Source organism: Mycetomoellerius zeteki, unplaced genomic scaffold, assembly GCF_001594055.1.
Source record: "Mycetomoellerius zeteki isolate Tzet28-1 unplaced genomic scaffold, Tzet1.0 scaffold223, whole genome shotgun sequence".
Classification (NCBI taxonomy): domain Eukaryota; kingdom Metazoa; phylum Arthropoda; class Insecta; order Hymenoptera; family Formicidae; genus Mycetomoellerius; species Mycetomoellerius zeteki.
In genome coordinates this window covers 489081-507738 of record NW_017257198.1, presented here as the reverse complement: position 1 = coordinate 507738, position 18658 = coordinate 489081, and the positions used below count along the sequence as shown (strand labels likewise).

Here is an 18658-nt window from a genome sequence, read left to right as displayed (position 1 = left end):
CCCCCCCCCTCTCTCTCTCTCTTTCTCTCACACACACACACACACATACGCACGCACGCACGCGCACACATGCACACATATGTGCTTCTTGCATACCGATATATATCACTGAAAACCGCGGCGTCCTTCCAGCGGGATCGCGGCAGGAACAGTTCGCTTCGCTGCCCAACACGCCACCGATAAATTATCAACGGCATCGCTTGTACGCGATTCCGGCAGACGGAAGCTCACCCGTGAATCTCCTTACGGGGCTGCTCATCGGCATTCACGCGCGCCGGAAGAATCCCGTGTGAAAAATGGATAGGATCCGACCTGCTAACAATCCTCCGATCGCGAACAGAAACTAGTTTAACTCTCCTTATCTATGCCTTGTCTACGTTGGCCGTGAAACGCGATCGAAATCGTACCCTCGTATATCTCGGCGATGTAATCGATTAAACGATAAGCGATGCGCAGACGATAGCGAGGGCCACGAATGATAACAAGATCGTTGACGATCCATCGTGGAGCGGACCGTTCGGATGAGCCTTCATCGACGGGTCTGAAACGAAAAATGCAAATTCATTTCTTTGGTACATCGAGTTTCCTTTCTCGTTTCAATGAAACGAACATTTCTCGTAATTGCAATTAGAATAAGAAAAGCGGTCTCATCTATATCGAGAGAAAAGTGTTTGGTGTTTGTGACTATAATTGTATGATAACATGTTATAATTATAATTAAAAGCTCTATTTTTACAGTTATTACTGCCATAATGTCAATAATAATTATTATGTTTACAGTTCTATTGTATATACAAAAAATATATATAGTTGACCCCGATCACTTATAGTCGTCTTTGAGGTCATCTAAAATATATTCTATACACACAAAAAAATATCATTCTGCTAAGAAAAGTGTTACACAGTTTACATTTTTTCTTTTAAATAACGGTTATTTTTAACAAAGAATATTTTCTGGATAATAGTTGTAAAATATACTTACTACAAATTTTAGAGAAAAACTTATTATTATGTACTCAAAACAAGAATTTATTTTCTTTTGAAGAATATTATAAAATTTTATCCAAGAAGTGGCTTTATATAATAAACAAACTGAAATAACTATAAAATGGAGCTCCTAACCATAATTATTTTATCATGCAGCTTAGTCACAAATATTTTTCTCTCTCAGTATGTTATTTTAAAATCGCTGCTGCCTTTCCATTCCTCGCGCACCACTAATTTTTATCCCCTGTGTTTCTCGTTGTTAATCCGAATTCTCCTTTATTATTAGAATCCCTCTTGTTAAAATGTGCTTTCAAATAAATATTTAACGTGCATCGCATGGAATTACGCATTATTAGGATACTTCGCGCGTTATTTGCAGTTGCAATTGCCTTTGCGTTCAGTAATTAAATCACGCTAATTCCCATTATGCTCTTTCATCGGGGGGAAAAAAAAAACTTTTCTCTCTCTTTTGTCAGGGCATATTCACAAATAATGCGCCATTTGATACGTGCAGCTATAGAACCCTGGCCGAGAACGAAGTCCTATCGCTAATAATGACACTCGATACGCGCCGTATACAGGATTCATCTGACAATGAAGTTTCCACCGGGAACGCACCGGCTGGTATTATCAAAATGCAAATCAATGCAGATGTAAACGGCCCGTGGGATACGATACCTATCGTGGTGGGACCCATTCCAGAGCCGGAGGCCTCGTCGTCATCGTCGCGATCGTGGCCGTCCTCGTCGTCATCGATCTCGCCGTTACCGTGCTGCCTCCAGACCGGGCTGTCCCCGCTTCCGGAGCCGTCCAAGGCTTCGTCGGCCAGAAAGGCATCGGGTCCGATGTCGGACGACAATTGGGACTGCACCAACTGTTTCGAAAACACGCAGAATATGGATATTCTCTCGTTATCATCGCATTAGAAAGTCAAAAAAGTACTACATTGTTAAATCTATGGTATAGTATCAAATTTAACTTAACGTGAATCGCTACTGCTCCTACTCAATCATATCGTTATTTTATACTAAAACAATGGTTATATTTGACACTAGAAACTTAAAGAAAAAATTTCTTTGATTTGAACGTCATTTCTCTTTGATTTGAAAATAATTTTTTTAAATCAAATATAAAAAAGTTTATTTGATTTTAAAAAATTATGTTCAAAGAAATGACGTTCAAATCAAAGAAATTTTTTTTTTAACCGTATAGCAAAGAAACATTTCTTTGAATGAAAGAAACCTTTCTCTGTGTGTATACAGTGTGTATTATAGTGTCAAATTGACACGAAATTAGCAACTTCTCTTTGAAGCATTTTTAACCCCATAACTGAAACATATGAATCTTGGTAATGTAATCCTGAGAGATTTTCCTCATTTTAAATAATGTAATAATGTAGAATAATTATGTAGTTGAAGTTTGAAGCGTTCTATTCGAATAATTCTATGTTTCACAGTTCTTATTTTTCATAATTTTATTTTATTCATGTAGGCTATAATTATTTTCGTTCTATACGCTGAGAGAAAAATTTTTGGTATTTCTGACTCTAATTATAATTATACATTATAATGATCCTAATTACAGTAACATATAATGAAATAGTCAAATATAAAAAAAAAATTGTTCTATCGTATGCTAAGTTCAAGTGTTGCAATTTTGTGTATAGTTATCAAAATAAAAATTTATAAGAGTTATTAAAATAAAAGTTAAAATAAAATAAAAATTTTAAAACTTCAAAAATTATTAATAAAAGACTGCTTTAGTGAGGATTCATGTTCTTTTAGCATCTCAAAAAATATGTGTAATTATCTATGATTAAAATTCTTTCTGAATTAGAACAAAATTTTAAATGGATAGTGAATATGTAACTTCATTTTTTATTCATTTTATATTCATTTTAAATTATAATGTATTCTTTAAAACATTCGAACACTGCAATTCTAGGATTGACGAATATTTATATCGTTCTTGTGTAATTTTTTTCATAACAATATATTAATCCTTAGAATCGATTTCCATTCATTATCTCAAAAAATGCTAATTTTTTACTTTTCCCATTTTTCTATCAACGCGACGAAATAGTGTCATATTGTTAGAAACAAGACGCTGTGACGAGATTAATTGTTATCAATCGTCGCTCAGTGAAATACCGCTCGTTATGTGAGAGCAAGGTGGCTACAAATTACAACTTGACTACGAGCGTAATTGAAATCGCCGACATAAGTGTGGAGATAACGCATAATTTTCCGAAATTAATGGCTATTATATGCCAGAGTCTCGTCGGAAAAGTCGCGAGCGCACGCTCGACAACCGCCGCGTGATCGCGAAGAGATGATAGGGATTAGCTTTGTCATTGGTAACTCATTAAGTTGTCCCATTTACTCAAAGATCTCAATTAACCCATTTGACCCAGCACAGATATAACCAGCGTCCAATTAATCGCCAACACTCTTCGTTCAAATCTATAGTCACTTCGCGAATATAACGCGAAGACATAGATTTATATTCTGCTAAAATCAGACACCGACAGGCAGCCTCTAATCCCGCCCTCCCTCGAACACCTCGTGATCATTACTTAATGCTCGCACCTGCCAATAATACCTCGAGTCCTATTATTCATTGGTTTCGCGATCCGATATATCACGCCGTCCGATCGTGCGATCGTATCGTACACACAAGGAAAAAATGATTTTGCTAGAGTATCTAAAAAAATTTATTCTCTAAAACTTTTGGAGTGAATCTCTGCAGAGTGAAATCTCATCTCCTAAAGATTGAAAACCGAGCTACTCTTTTTTTAAAACTGGTTCAATTCTGATTTTTCAGAGTGAAATTCCACTCCAAAGAATTTAGAGTAGATAGTTACGAATCTGAAAATAATTTTGTTAGACCATTAAAATAATTATTTAGAAAACTCAAACATGATGAGCAATGCTGCAAAAAAATTTTGACATTCTAGCAATCAGTTTGTGCGTTTTACATAATTATTTTGATAGTTCAATAAAATTTATTTTCACATAGCTAAATTTTTCGATACTTTTTAACAAAACTGTTTTTTTTTCCGTATATGTACATGTATATTTGAACAATTTCGCAATCCGGGGAATCCCGAGCGAATTTTTCGTCGATGAAGATCTCGTTTCGCGTTACGGAATTACATGACGCAAATTAACAAAGTTATTTGGAGGAACCATTTATCGGAGATAGTCGCTCGTACAATAGACGTACAAATCGATCATGAACACCGTGTATACATGCGTACATACGCGTGTCTCACGATATTCCAATCAGAAGTAAGCGGCCCGATTCCTCACACGCGAATTAACATGCGTGTAGGCACTATGCGTGTGTCCCACACGCGACGGTTGCCAACTTTAATGACGCCGCAAACACCACGAAAGAATAAGATGACAGATGAAGACGAACCGTAAACAAACTTGTTTAAAAATTGGGAAATTTATTTACTTAGAAATCCTCAATTCCGATTCACATACAGAAATAAATCTCTCGAAATTTTTATAATTTTATATAGCCTTGAACCAAAAGTACAAAGCATTCCCACAAATTGACGTATCATTCTTTATCTAATGAAAAATAAATTAAACAATAATTTTATTGAAAAATATAATATTTATATCAATTTTAATATTTGGTTAGTTTTCTTTCATTACAGCCTTTTCCAAGAAGATGCAAACAATTGAGAGTGTTTATACTTATAATCAAGGCTGCATAAAATTAGTTTACTTATAAACTATACTTATAAACTATACTTATAAATTGTACTTATAAACTATATAATTTATTAACTTTATGTATTTGATAGTCGCATATCTAAAGTTAGAAATGTGATAGCTATCATTCTTAAGCTTAGTTTCACCCATGTAAGAATAACTTTAATCTCGGTTTCTTTTACCGATTATTTTTTCTAATTCTAAATTAAAAAAAGATAAATAGGAAATTTGAACCGAGATTAAATCTTACATTCTAGATGGAACCGGACCTTAGAGATAGGTACATTGCGAATCCAAGCGTGTAGAAAATGACATCAATATATATGTGTAACTTATTGTTAGTTTTCCGTGTAAAAATGACACTATACGTTAAAATGTGTAAAATTTTTTTAATACACTGTAGTGTTATTTTTACGCAGAACACTAATCAGACACATAAATTGAAGTCATTTTTTACACATTTGAATTTTCAATGTACAGGTGCGACAATCATGAATCAAATGCGCAATAATTTTCTCTCTAGAAATAATTGTATTATAAAACTTACAATATGATTATCCTTTATAACATAATTATATCAGCAGTCAAACTCTCCCGGCATTTGTACTCTATTGAACGGGTTTGAGCACCCACGTGCGCTTTCAGGTGAAATCTACGCAACGCGACACGTGCCTCGACACACCGTCTACGATCTGTACTCTATGAATAATTCTAGATAGACGAGAATTTATGATTCGTCTGGTACACTCGTCTGGCAGTTACGGGTCACCGGGCGGGCTTTCCGCACCAACAAGTTATCGTGATAACACTTTACGAATCGCGACAAATCACTTTACGCGATAAAATTTGCATCTAATGCGGAAGCGAGAGAATAAAAATTTATAATAAACCTGTAGCGAAACTAACATCTTTTAATTAAATTCCGAAATAGCAACAAAATAATCTTATACAATTTTATAATGATTTTTATATTATATATTGTATAATAAAATTATGTTTAATTAATTATGTAACAATTATAATAATAAATTATATATATTATATATACATAATTTATTATTATTAATTATATCAAAATTTTTTACGATATTCGAATCTGCACACGTGCGAAAGGAATTTATCATTTTTTGCTACGAATCTCGAAAAGAGGAAAACGTGACTTCCGTTCTTAAGCTTCCATCATCGCAGACTCCACTTCGATTAGAGTCGACCGCCTGTTGTTCGTCGCACGGCGTTTAAATTGACGAACGAATGAAAACTGCGGCACGATTTAATCCGAGGGAGAGGAATCCACTTAAGACCTCGGCGAATTACGACTTCATGTACTCACCTGATTAATGTGCCTCAATTGGTCAATGAGTGCGCTGGTGTTCGTATTGCCGGAGTAGCTGGCTGGCGTCGTCGACATCGTTATCGTGAATTCAGGATTGTATCTTTGAGCGTTCAGACTGGAATCCACGACGGTTTTCGTATATCTGAAACAAAATTTAATAAATTACGTAATAAAACTGAATTAATTTCGTGAAATTACGTTGTATGCAGGTAAGCAAATAATTTTGTAAACAAGAATTAAATAAAAACCACGCGATAAGAGATTGAAACATCGACAATCTTTATTATAACAGAAACATAAACGTAAAATTTACGACGCGATTTAAGTATCAGGTGTAAAAGTGGAATTAAAAATTTATACTTTTCGTATAAAAATAAATATATATATGAAACATGTTTAATAAAGTCAATATTTATATTTTATAATACAATTTTATTTTAATTAAATTTTTAATTTTAATTAAATTTTAGTTCAAATAAAAACGTTCTTTTTTTATCTTATTTAATATATCTTATTGAAATAATTTGGATCCAAGTTCTAAATTGCTGCCAAATTTTTACTTTCAAATACAAACAAATTTCATAATGTTTTCATTTAGTTACAAAAAATACGTGTAATGCATTTTTAACATTCGGAAAAGAAACTAAAAGGTATTACGAAATGATATGACAATCTCATTATCAAACTGTCATACCGCGCATCTGCGATTCAATAAACCGGAAACAAATATCTATATAATCATATATCAAATGTAAATGTATATATATATATATATACACATATATCAAATATAGCATATATATGCTGCAAATAGTCCAGTATACGTCGACGATACTTCGCTGGAGCTTTACTGTTTATACAGACTTGGCTGTGAAAGCACGAATACGCGTCGTGGCGTTTAAACACAATAATCGGAGAGTTATGAATAGAATACACCGAGTGAGCATTTCTTCCGCGAGCTCAACACGAGTCTGGTTGCGTAAATCGTGTTAAATTACTTCGATATCGTGCCCGGCTTCTATCTTCCCTCGTACTAACGATATAAGCTCTCGCCTTGCTGCCAATACGCTCCAACGTGCCACCCAAATGAATCTGTAAACCAGACAGGTGGATAGGCTACTGCATATATTCATTAGAATCTTAATGAGACGTGATATCGACCATACTTTGAATAACTAAATTATACAGCCAAGAAATTTATACCAAGAGAAATATTTGGTACGTATAACATTTATTTTGTTGGGGTATGATTAACAGAAAATGCTCTTACTTTTTCATTTAAAAATTATGCTGTTCTAATCAAATTTGGTTAGATTAACCAAATTTTTAATAGAACAACGCAATTTTTGTTATTCTAACCGTTGTTCTAATCAAAATTTGATTAGAATTTTCTCTAACCGAATTTTAATTAGAACGACACAATTTTTAAAGGAAAAAATAATAAAATTTTTATTAGTCACATATCAACAAAATAAATGGTTATACATACTAAAACTTATTCTCTCAGTAGTTTGCCTTTCTCAAATACGCTGAATTTCGGAAAACGATCTTCTTATAAAAAATATAAAATTAGAAATCGATCTTCGCACGCCGTAATCTCGGCGCGAAAATTCCAATCTAGCGCTTTGTTTGATATTTCGCAGAAATACAAAGCGAAAGCGAAGCTCGATCCCGCACACGCGTTTACCACGCATTCATCCGAGAGCGCGCGGTTATCTTCCGCGCTTCTATCTTCTGCGGGGTGCTGACCGACAAAAGAGACAAATCGTTTCGTGCCGCTTCGCAGAATATCGCCTTCCGCTTTTCGATCGCCACGCGATTAAGCGCCTGCGAATCAATGAACCGGGAACAGATATATCCGTGAATAGTACAGAAGTCAACGATACTTACGCCGGGGTTTTACAAAGACTGGCCGTTACTTATATTACATTGTTCTCGCTCGTCCTCTATATTATTGCAACGAATGCTATATAATGGTCATAAAGTGTGCGTTACGAGACAACGTATCTAGACACCGTATCTTAGAGATAAGATCAAGTAAAATCATCATCTACCTCAGATCTTAGGGCGATGATTAATTCGCTGTAATTTATTAATCCACGAAATATTATCATAATTACACGGTTTTGTTAAAGTATCTAAAAATTTAAGATACAGACTTGAAAATAATTTTGTTGGATCATCAAAATAATCACCTAGAACGCTCAATTGATTTTTAGAATGCTAAAATTTTTTGCAGTATGCTCATGTTTGCCTACTTGATTATTTATAATTTTGTTATTAACAATCACATATATTTTTTAATTATTTCTATCAGGCCTGTTCAATTTGAGCTCCGGAGCCAAAATGCAAAGCCATCGACGCAAAAAAATTCAATGTAAGATTTTAGGAACTATAAAGTAATGTGATAAGCGTCACTCATATGCATATCAACATATTACAGTCCCCGAAATCTTATGCACATTGAATTTTTTTGCATCGATGGCTTTGCGTTTTGGCTCCGGAGCTCAAATTGGACAAGCCTGATTTCTATAGTCCAACAAAATTATTTTCAGACCTGTATGTAGCTAAATTTTTAAATACTTTAGCAAAATCGTTCTTTCTGTAAAAAAAAATAATAGCAAGAGTAACACGAGATGTATTCCTACAATTTTTATCACTGTTTATCGTTGGCAATTTTATATGAATTTCTAATTTTTCTCCTTACATTCATATCCGAAGACCTCAATTCGCTTGATCTACTACGTTTTTTCGCTATTATTCCCACTATTCGTATGAAAAATATTACATCGCCAAACAGGCGTACCGAAGTATCTAGCGTGGCTCGAATGGCTCGATAGCGAATTGAAATATCGCCGAAGTCGTGGGGCCGACTCTTCTTCTCGGTGCTTTTGAATGCCGGCCATTCACGGAACGACCTCCTTGAGAGAGATCGTCCTTCACCCTCCTCTTCATCCCTTTTCACCTCGCGCACATGTCGCGCTTCTCAGTTTTCCCGCACCACCCAGCATCTTCCAGCGATTTTCCTCACGAACTTTCCTCCGCTCCTTTTCCGCTAAATCGCACCTTGCGGCATCTATCTCGAGTCATATCTTCTTTCAAAGCACTACATAACGTGCGTAAAATTTCCTTTACGAACTTCCTTGCCAGTTCGCGAATTTTGATACCCAAAACTTAAGGATTATAATTTTATGATTCCTTTAATCTTTTAATACTGTACTACTGTTTTGTTACGCAACTCTTCGTATATGGCATACTTAACTTTGATTGCTTGTAATTTTTATAAAAATGAACATATCGTTACAAATTTTCTTTCAATTAAAACGCCAGACATTAAGAAATACAAATCAAAACATTAAAAGGTCCTATAAGAGAGCCAACACTAGATATTTTTTCACACTCTAAAACTTTAGAGTGATATTCGGATATACACTGCCACACTGTTAAATCTGTAGTGTCAAATTTAACTTAACGTGAGTCGCCACTGCTCCTACTCAATCATATCGTTATTTTATACTAAAACAATAGCTATATTTGACACTATATAATGTCAAATTGATACAATATAGTATCAAATTTAACTATCGCTTTGATAAAAAATAACGATATATTTAGTAGGAACAGTGGCGGCTCACGTTAAGTTAAATTTGACATCATAGATTTAACAGTGTACTAAAGAATGAAATCCCACTCTTGAAGATTGAAAATTGAAGCACTCTTTTTCAAGATTCAATTTTCACTCTTTAGAGTGAGATTCCACAAAGAATTTAGAGAACATGTGTATATATAAATTTTTTATTTAATATAAATTGTCATAAAATATAATTAAACGTTTCAAACCTACATTTATAAGTCATTTTCAATAAATACAATTAATCCTAATACTAAAATAATTTATACCCAAAAACGTGGAGTCGAAACGTTGATTTTTTAAAATTTGTATTCAATAAACAAAATCATATATGACACATATAACAAACATCCAGTATTGGCTCTTATAAGTATTTGTAATTCTTTTGTTTATAGCCTAATTTCATTCACTTAGATCAAGAAATGATATCAAGCAAATGTATGTACCTTTACTAGTAAAAAAGTTATAAGCAATAAAGTAAATACACCGAAGTTTTGAAAAAAATAATTTTTTTGAGATAAAAAGCCATATCGAGAGTGGCATTAAAGAGTTAAAATTATTAGTACACTTGTTAGGAGAGCTAGAGAAAAAGTAAGAGCTGAGATATAGCGTTTTGCTTTCTTCCGCACCCCTTGTCGCTCCTTTCTCCTTTCTCCGCTTGAGTACCACTTCATCCCTAACACGAGTACAATCTGCACGATCTCGACAGTGCAGTGCAGCGAGGGAAACGAAGACCGGGTGAAACGAGCCGACGAAGACTGATTCTGCGGCGATCGAACGCGAAAACTGTCCGGATGAAAACGACGCGTTTCCACCTCATTCGTTGCATGTTATCACAGCGCACAGAGTATTTGATCAATGACGTTCGCAACCAAAGGAGAGATAAAACAAACGTAATTCCTCATCCTCCGAGAGTATATTATTTCGATCCGAGCTTGTTTCTCCTTTCGGGAACAGTTTTGTTCCTCCGTTAACTCGACGGACACGATCGACGCTTTTGTAATTAAAGCCCGGGTTAAATTTCCGTTTAAGTAAAGTTCGCTCGAAACTGAATAAAGGATGGAGGGGTAAATTTCACGTAAGGTTTGACTTTCAGTAGCTCGTAACTCGCAAGCGCTTTTTTGACCTCGCCTAAACTCCTCGCCTCGCGGAGGAATGCCCGCTGCAAATTGGTCAAAGAATCCGCGAATAAAAGAGGGGGAGAAAGAGGGACGTGACGGATATGAGGGTCGGCGGCCTTTATATCGCGTATAGGTGGTTCAGCTGTGAGGCATGTATGCGCGCATCGATCTCCAGCGCTGGGAGATGGAACGTGCTTTAGGGCAGATTAATATTTCAATGCCGAGAAAGAGCGCCATGAGACGCCGCCATTATTCCGTGGATTCCGAAGGCAAGGAGGTACCCGTATCATCTCGTGCGCGAAATAGGACATCGGTTTCCGACCTATATACGAAAGTCGTATCCTCCTGGGCCACGTTTTGTCATTTCAAAGAAGGCGGTGGTCCAACATTGTATCTTGGATAATACGAAGCTTTCCTTTGCATTATTCGTACACTTGGATGCAATAAACTAGTTTTGTGGTTTTTCGTAGAAAAAAATTTTCACCGCGGTATAAAATATGAAACTACGATACGTGTGTGCGCTTTCGAATGGTAATTAAGTCCAGGTAATTATGGTTACAACTTTAATGTCTTATATATAGTATGAATCACAAAGTTAATTAAAGTATATAATTGACGTAACGTAATAACTGATATTTTATATGCACTGCAGTAAAAGAATTACATGTAAAATTACAATTTTTACGTATGTTATTTTAACATATCCTTTTTACAGTGTGTGTCGAAGAAAAATAGTCAGCGAATTTTTTTTCGATTTAGAATTCATGTATAGATAACGTTGGAATGTAGAGTAACGACTGTTGTTCTCGTTACATTGCGCTTGTGTCGAGAAATCCGACAACGCGATCGAAATAGCCATAGAGAAGGCATCCAATCAAGATGAAATTGCCGTATCGAGGAGCAGCTTCGTTTTAGAATCGCTTTAATCAAAGTTATTTCGCTGCAAGGAGAAGTGCTTTTATAATTGAGCGGATGAACGACAAGAAGTTCGCTCGATTATTGCGGCGGTTCGTTGATCACATTGAAGCGCTAAACGCAACTAAATTAATCGCGGCTAGTCTCCTTAATGGCCGGATACAGCGCGTTCTCACGATTGTTAGAAGATACCACTGATCGTGCGTCGTGGAGAAGAACGACAATTCGGCAGGAACAAAAACCGGACACGGCATTGTGGCTGAGAAGACAATGATTATTATTTAGAGCTTAACGAACGCCTCTCGTTAACCGAAAAAAAATTAATTACAATACGGTCAGTTTCGCATTAAATTTATCAAATTTGCATCGCGACTGTGATTCTAACGAAATTAAAATTCAAAGCAATAATTTAATTCGATTTTAATTTAGGTAATTTAAAAATCATTTAAAATTATACAGACATGTACGGGAATATAAATGTATACTTAAAAAAGAGTCTGATATAATAGCTATTAAATGTTAAGAATATTTTCAATCAAATATTGGATTGATATAACTAAAAATAATTTTACTTTTCTAAATTTAGTAAAAATTACCAAACGATTATATTATTATGTTTGATAATACTCACTAAACATTTAGAAAAATAAAATTATATTTTTGGTTATATTACATTGTTAAAATGTAGTGTCAAGTTGAACTTAATGTAAGTCGCGCCACTGCTCCTATTTAATTATACCGTTGTTTTATACTAGAACAATTATATTTGACACTAAACAATTTTGTCAAATTGACAATATAATGTCAAATTTAATTATCGTTTTAGTAAAAAATAACGATGTATTTAATAGGACCAGTGGCGGTTCACATTAGATTAAATTTGACACTATAGATTTAACAGTGTAACCGGATATTTGAAACCAGATATTTGATATTTTATTCAACATTTAATTATTATCAGACTTTCTTTTAAGAACGTAAATATCGTATATAAGTCGCAAATGTTTCGAATCTTAATGGGATCATTCTTAATGTGGAAAAATAAAATAAATGTCAAACTGTTAAAGTATAAAAAGATGCTTATCTAATTGTTTGTCCGTCAGGTAATAATCGCCGACAGATAACGATTGGATAGAATATCTTTTTATAATTTAAAGGTTTGATATTTGTTTTTGTACATTGAAGATAATCCCATTAAAGGTCGGAATGTGTTTGCGACTTATATAAATTATTATTATATTTATATTTTTGTCATTGGTAGATGTATAACAAAATTTTACAAGTATTGGCATTGTCAATCAGCTCGACTTAATAACCTTTCTGTATGTGACACTTTATATAATTTATCTCATATAAACTTACTCATATTTAATTTTAAATTTTATTTAATTAATTTAATGTTAACTTAATTTTAAAAATTTAAACGTTTTATTAAAAAATTATAAATCTTTATTTTTTTTTCTATCAATCGTACTGCAAATCGAGCAAGACCGCGCGTGCGTTTATCTTCGAAGCCTGAGCTTAAGGCTGACTTCTTAAAAGGCGCATTTTTACTAATACCCTCGCGACAAATGGACCGAGCGAGGGTCTCTATGAATGACTCGCTATTCACGTCACTAGAACATTGATATTCCAGTAGATGCTATCTCTCGAAATGTCTCGATATATATATGCGGGCATCATCCGTCGCGAATGTATTATTTATAACATATATCGTCTGCGCAATTCATTCCCATTCGAACGATGTATCGGATAAGCATATGCTAATATATCGTCCGCACTATTCGACGTCAACCGAGCGTGTCGATGAAGCTGCGGCTAAATTAGAAGAATGATCGTACTGCGATACGCGCGATTCGTTGATGACGCAGTGCGTAAGCGCATTCTTTTTTATAAAGTATCTCCTATTGTTATCTATGCATTTATCTTCGATTTATGTATATTAGCTATTTCTTTTAGATTTATGAAGAAAAATTGAATCACATTTGCCGACGTTTAACATAAAAAGCTATAATGTTCTACAACTCACGACGCGAATGCGAAAGTGTGTAAACGGAAACTTTATTTTGAAAAAGGGAGAAAATTGAGCTTTTGTGTAATTTAATCGGTTATAATTGTGACTTAACAACTAATGGACCTCAGCTAACTTCTCAAATATTCTATAAAATGAAATAAAAGTTTTAACACGCTTTCAGAACGCATCAGGGTTTCCGCTCGTGCGCTCCTCGATTTAATTACAGCGAGTTGCTGACCAGTGAGGTATGTTTTGATTCTTTTTTTTTTCTCGTAAACGTTATACTCGGTCCTTTGTGCCGTTAATTCGCATAACGCACGCTCCAATTATTCCCGAGGTATTCTCTTGTTTGTCAGTGATCTCGCCTCACGGCAGGACGAAGTAGATCGATGAATATGCGCGTTAGCGCTCGGCGCAGCGTCATCGCGTTACACGTCGCGAAGGTGTCGGGATTTGTGACGTCGCGACGTAAGTATACTCGTCGTCGATGATCCGAGTCATCGTCGGGGAACTCGCTTTCCGAAGCGGGTACGTGATCGCCCCGGTAGCCGACAGCGACGCAAAGCGCGCCTCTCCATAAGCCGTATCGGACACGGACGATATACGGTTTCAGCACGCGATTCAGATATCAGGTTCCGCGGTTCATCACGACGATCGAACCGCGGAGTGCGTGTCACCGGATGAGATTAATCGGGATCATTCCTGTGTTCAGAGCGAGCGCGATGCCGTCGACTGCGAGTATTAACGACGACATATTGAATTATCGATAACTGCCATTCATTCTATATTCCGACGTGGAACGTTATTCCGAAAGTAAATAAAACTGATCTGTCAGTATTGCGTTACATTCATATTTTAAATAAAGAAAAACTACGGCGTATTTTTTTTTGTAACGCGCAATCTTCGTTTTGCTTTAACTCTTCAGAGTCAAAATTTGTAACACGGTTACTGATGCTGGGTTTGTAAAATCTGTTTAATTTATGCTAATTAAAAAGCATTAATTTCAAGGAACCAAAATGAACGTATAAAAAAGAATGAATACTAAATTGTATTTTAATCAGAATAATCCAGCAGATTTAACATAAAGGAAACTTAATTGTTTCATATTTTCAACAAAGAGGTTTATAATTGAGTGAATTCATTAACCTGAGAAAAAGATACTTTAATTTGTGGGGTATAATATTTATTTCACTGAAATAAATTCTTATTTAAAAAAATGGCGAAATAAAATTTTATTTCTAGCAAACTATTCATTCTATTTTTTATAGTTAACAAAAAAAAATGAAATATATTTCATAGAAATGTATATTTTGTCATCATAGTCAAATTTTTTATATCCAATAAATATTGAAGAAAAAGTCACAAGTAACGTCTGTTTCTGAATATTTCAACTTTTTTTTCTCATTGACAGTGCAGACCGTTATACTAGAAAAAATGTATTTCTATAAATCAAAATTTTGCTGTAACGATAAAATATTTAGTTAAAATACATATATACAATAAAAAAAATTTGTTTATACTAAATTGTTCAGTTAGTATAAACAAATATTTTTGCTATTTACAAAGCAGAAAAATGTATTTCGCAGAAGCAATTAAATTTTGTTATATAAAAAAAATTTCGACTACACTATTAAAAAATGCTTCACTAAACAGTTTTGCTGAAGACACCAAATTTTTTCCTTTGTATAAAAAAAAACTAATTGCAAGTATATTTTAATAAGAATAATCTAAATTTGCAGATGTAAGTGAAGAAAATTGAATTGTTTCACATTTTTACAGAGAGATTTATAATTGAATGTGTCCAATAGACCATCAACTTCGGAGGATTAAATACTGTCTTACGAAAGAGTTTAAAAGAAAAATCTTTAAACATGAACGTTGTCTAAAGTCGTAATCACACTAGCGATTATGCGATTATGATTTGGCGATTACTTTTCAGCCAATTAGAGCAAACTAATTAGTGACTGTTTTACTCTGATTAGTGATTACAGCTTAACGACAATTCCGTATAGGTAATTAAGACCGGTATTCATAATAATCGATTCTTATATTTCAGACTGATCTCAAATAGAGCCTTAAAATGTCATAAGCCAAAAGAGCTCTATTAGTACCTTAAGACATTACTTAAGACGGTCTTAAATAAGAACGGACCATAAATATCTCCCTAAAGTTCTATATCAGACTACGATTTGACGGTTCGGATTGACGGTTACTCGGTTGATGTAGTCTGTTACGAACATAACATTCACGCGAGATTCGAGACTGGCGAGGATCAATCTCGCGAGATGGAAGTACACGTCCGAGCGAGAGAAGTGGCGAGTGCGAAGTGGCGAGAAATAGCAGCGCAGATGATCTTGCGACATCATGACCTCGTGGCTGAGAGTGTTTGGCTACGTCGTCCGGCGATCGACGCATCTCGGCGGACCCGCCGCATTACGCACACACCTATGTACGTATACATCGACGTAGGCGCGAGTATTATCCACGTTTATCCGCGTGTACGAGCGAATACGTGTCGCACCCACACGCGGACCGTCAGGTACCGGGCGACGCTGCGGCGCCCGTTTGCTCTCGTTGCCAGACTCTTTGGCGGCTTGGCGTCCCACAGGCTACGCGCTGCCATCTCCTCCCATCCCTCTCTCGCCACCTATCCCGCCGTCGCACCCTCTCTACACGTCATCTTCCTCTTCCTCCGTATAGCATCTTCGATCTCTTTCGCCGTTCCACGGACGCTTCGTCTGCACCTCCTCATGCCGTTACCAACGACGTCATCTTCGCCGATGTCCGAGAGTGGCATTGAAGAAGTCACGTCTTTCTTTTTTCAGACTCCTCGCCTCTTTCCCCGCATTGAAATCTTCTAGACGAAGAAGCTATAGCCGTTATTATCGATGCTAACTGCATCATGTATTATAGAGATTGATGTCACTCGATAAAAAAACTATTTCGGATCGTGGTTGTGAAATTTTAAACAGTTAAGCAATATTTTCATTTTTAACGTCGTACGCCGTGCAATCTAATTCTGTCAATTAAATAAATAAATAAATAACATCCCCCATCGGATTCATCGTACGGATCGCATCCATTTTTAAATAGAATTAAAGCAGGGTGGCTAGATTCGTGACGAGCGTCAGAGACCGGCGGAAAAGGTTCGGCCGTTTAGTCAATTTAATTTACCCGCGCAATACCCAAAATTAATTAAATTCGCTACCATGTAACATAAATTATTTTCGGAAAACCAGCCGCCGTGAATGCTGCGTGAAAAACGCCTGCTTTTCAATCAGTCCCCCGCCGTAGAATCGAATTACCGGGGTTGGCGAGCGCGCTCAATCGAGGGAGCCAAGCGGTTTCACTTCCCGCACCGGATCGAATCGTGCGGAATCCTCGACGGCTTCCTGGACGGATCGAATCTCATTTAGATTTCTACGGTGAGATACTATCCTCGTACGCCGCCTAAGCCGAGAGAGACCAGCGCGAGAGAGACAAAGAGAGCGGGAGAGAGAGCGCGGGGGGGAGAGCGGGGGAAAGCTCTTCCGGTAGAAGCCGTGGCACGCGAACGGCGTGTGTGTATATTTGTATGCACGTGTGCGCATTCGTGCATACGAGCGGTGACCGCGCGGGAACTCGCGTCGGCTCGAGTAAACCTGGATTTCAGGAGATTTAACGGCCGCGTCTGCCGGGAATACGTTATCGGGCGGTCCCCGCGTTTTCGCGATGCGGGAGCTGCCGCAGTCCAGGAAGCACGGGCTTGCCGTAAAATCGCATCCACGGTACATGCGGGATTCCGCCGCGTACCTCGCGCGTGACGTTTACACGGAATCCACCCGGACGGAATACAAAGAGAATAAGATACGCGTGAAGGGAACAATTGAAGAGCCTAGATAGTAGGAGGTCGCGCAACATTTTGCTGAAAACTTCATTTTCCGTCGCGGAAGTGTTACATATGTATGCCGCAGCCGGCGAGCTCCAGGTATCGAATTAACTACATAGGCTTATATACTGTATATAAATAAATATAATAGAAATGCGAAGTGTTACGTATCGCAATACGGTTTTCTATTCTTAAATATTTTATAATTTTCTCGACAAACGATCCTCTTATAGAAATTTAATACTAGTACCTACTGGCTAATTAATCACTTATTTTTAGTATTGAAAATACTGTTAATACTTACTCAAAGTAAGTGATTAATTCGCCAGTACTAATATTAAATTTCTATAAAGGAATGCTTACCTTCATTATTCATTTAACTATATATAATCTACTCTAAAATATCCTAATAATAAACCTTGATCCTGTTATTTGCTTAGATCCTTACCTCATGACTCATATATCTATTTTTATCTAAGACACTCCCAAATTTCCAATCCACACAATCAGTTAGGCCTGTTACACAATAGAACCACAAGCCGTAAGCCGTAAGCCGTAAGAAAATAACCAGTCATAGTCGATTATTATTCTCATATTCGACTGTGATTGGTCAATTTTTTACGGCTTACGGCTTGCGACCCTATTGTGTAACAGGCCTTACTAGTCCTACATAAAAAGAACGATTTTGCTGAAATATCTAAAAATTTAGCTAGATACGGATCTGAAAACAATTTTATGACTGTCGAAATTATCATATAAGTCGGCCAAGTATAACAAGCAATGCTGCAAAAAGTTTTGATATTTTGGCAACCAACTTGAGCGTCCTATATAATTTTGATGGATCTAATAAAATTATTTTCAAATCTTATTTTCAAATCATTCTAGTTAAATTATCTAGCTCAATTTTCAGATACTTTAATAAAAAGATCCTTTTTTCCGTGCATTTAAATATATCTTTGCATCATGCATCGATCTTCTTCCCTTTTTTTTTAAAAAAACCCACTAATCGGTATTTTTAGTATTAGAACGCATCACGTTATTTTTAGCCGTTTTTTTTTTAA

At 35.8% G+C, this 18658-nt stretch overlaps 1 protein-coding gene across 2 annotated transcripts in view; it reads right to left on the bottom strand.

Moving 5' to 3' along the window:
- Positions 1 to 10: 10 nt before the first annotated feature.
- Positions 11 to 18658, bottom strand: part of dally (division abnormally delayed protein) — a 60321-nt gene continuing 41673 nt past the window's right edge. Inside the window, exons 6-8 of one of the 2 annotated variants that reach the window (XM_018448691.1) lie at positions 6046 to 6190; positions 1666 to 1861; positions 11 to 541 (exon numbers count right to left, since the gene is read on the bottom strand). In XM_018448691.1, coding sequence (XP_018304193.1) covers positions 435 to 541; positions 1666 to 1861; positions 6046 to 6190 — 448 coding nt within the window. In that variant the 3' untranslated portion in view covers positions 11 to 434. Of the gene's footprint in view, positions 542 to 1665; positions 1862 to 6045; positions 6191 to 11807; positions 11975 to 18658 lie in introns of those variants that run through there. The other variant, XM_018448690.1, reaches the window with a different exon arrangement.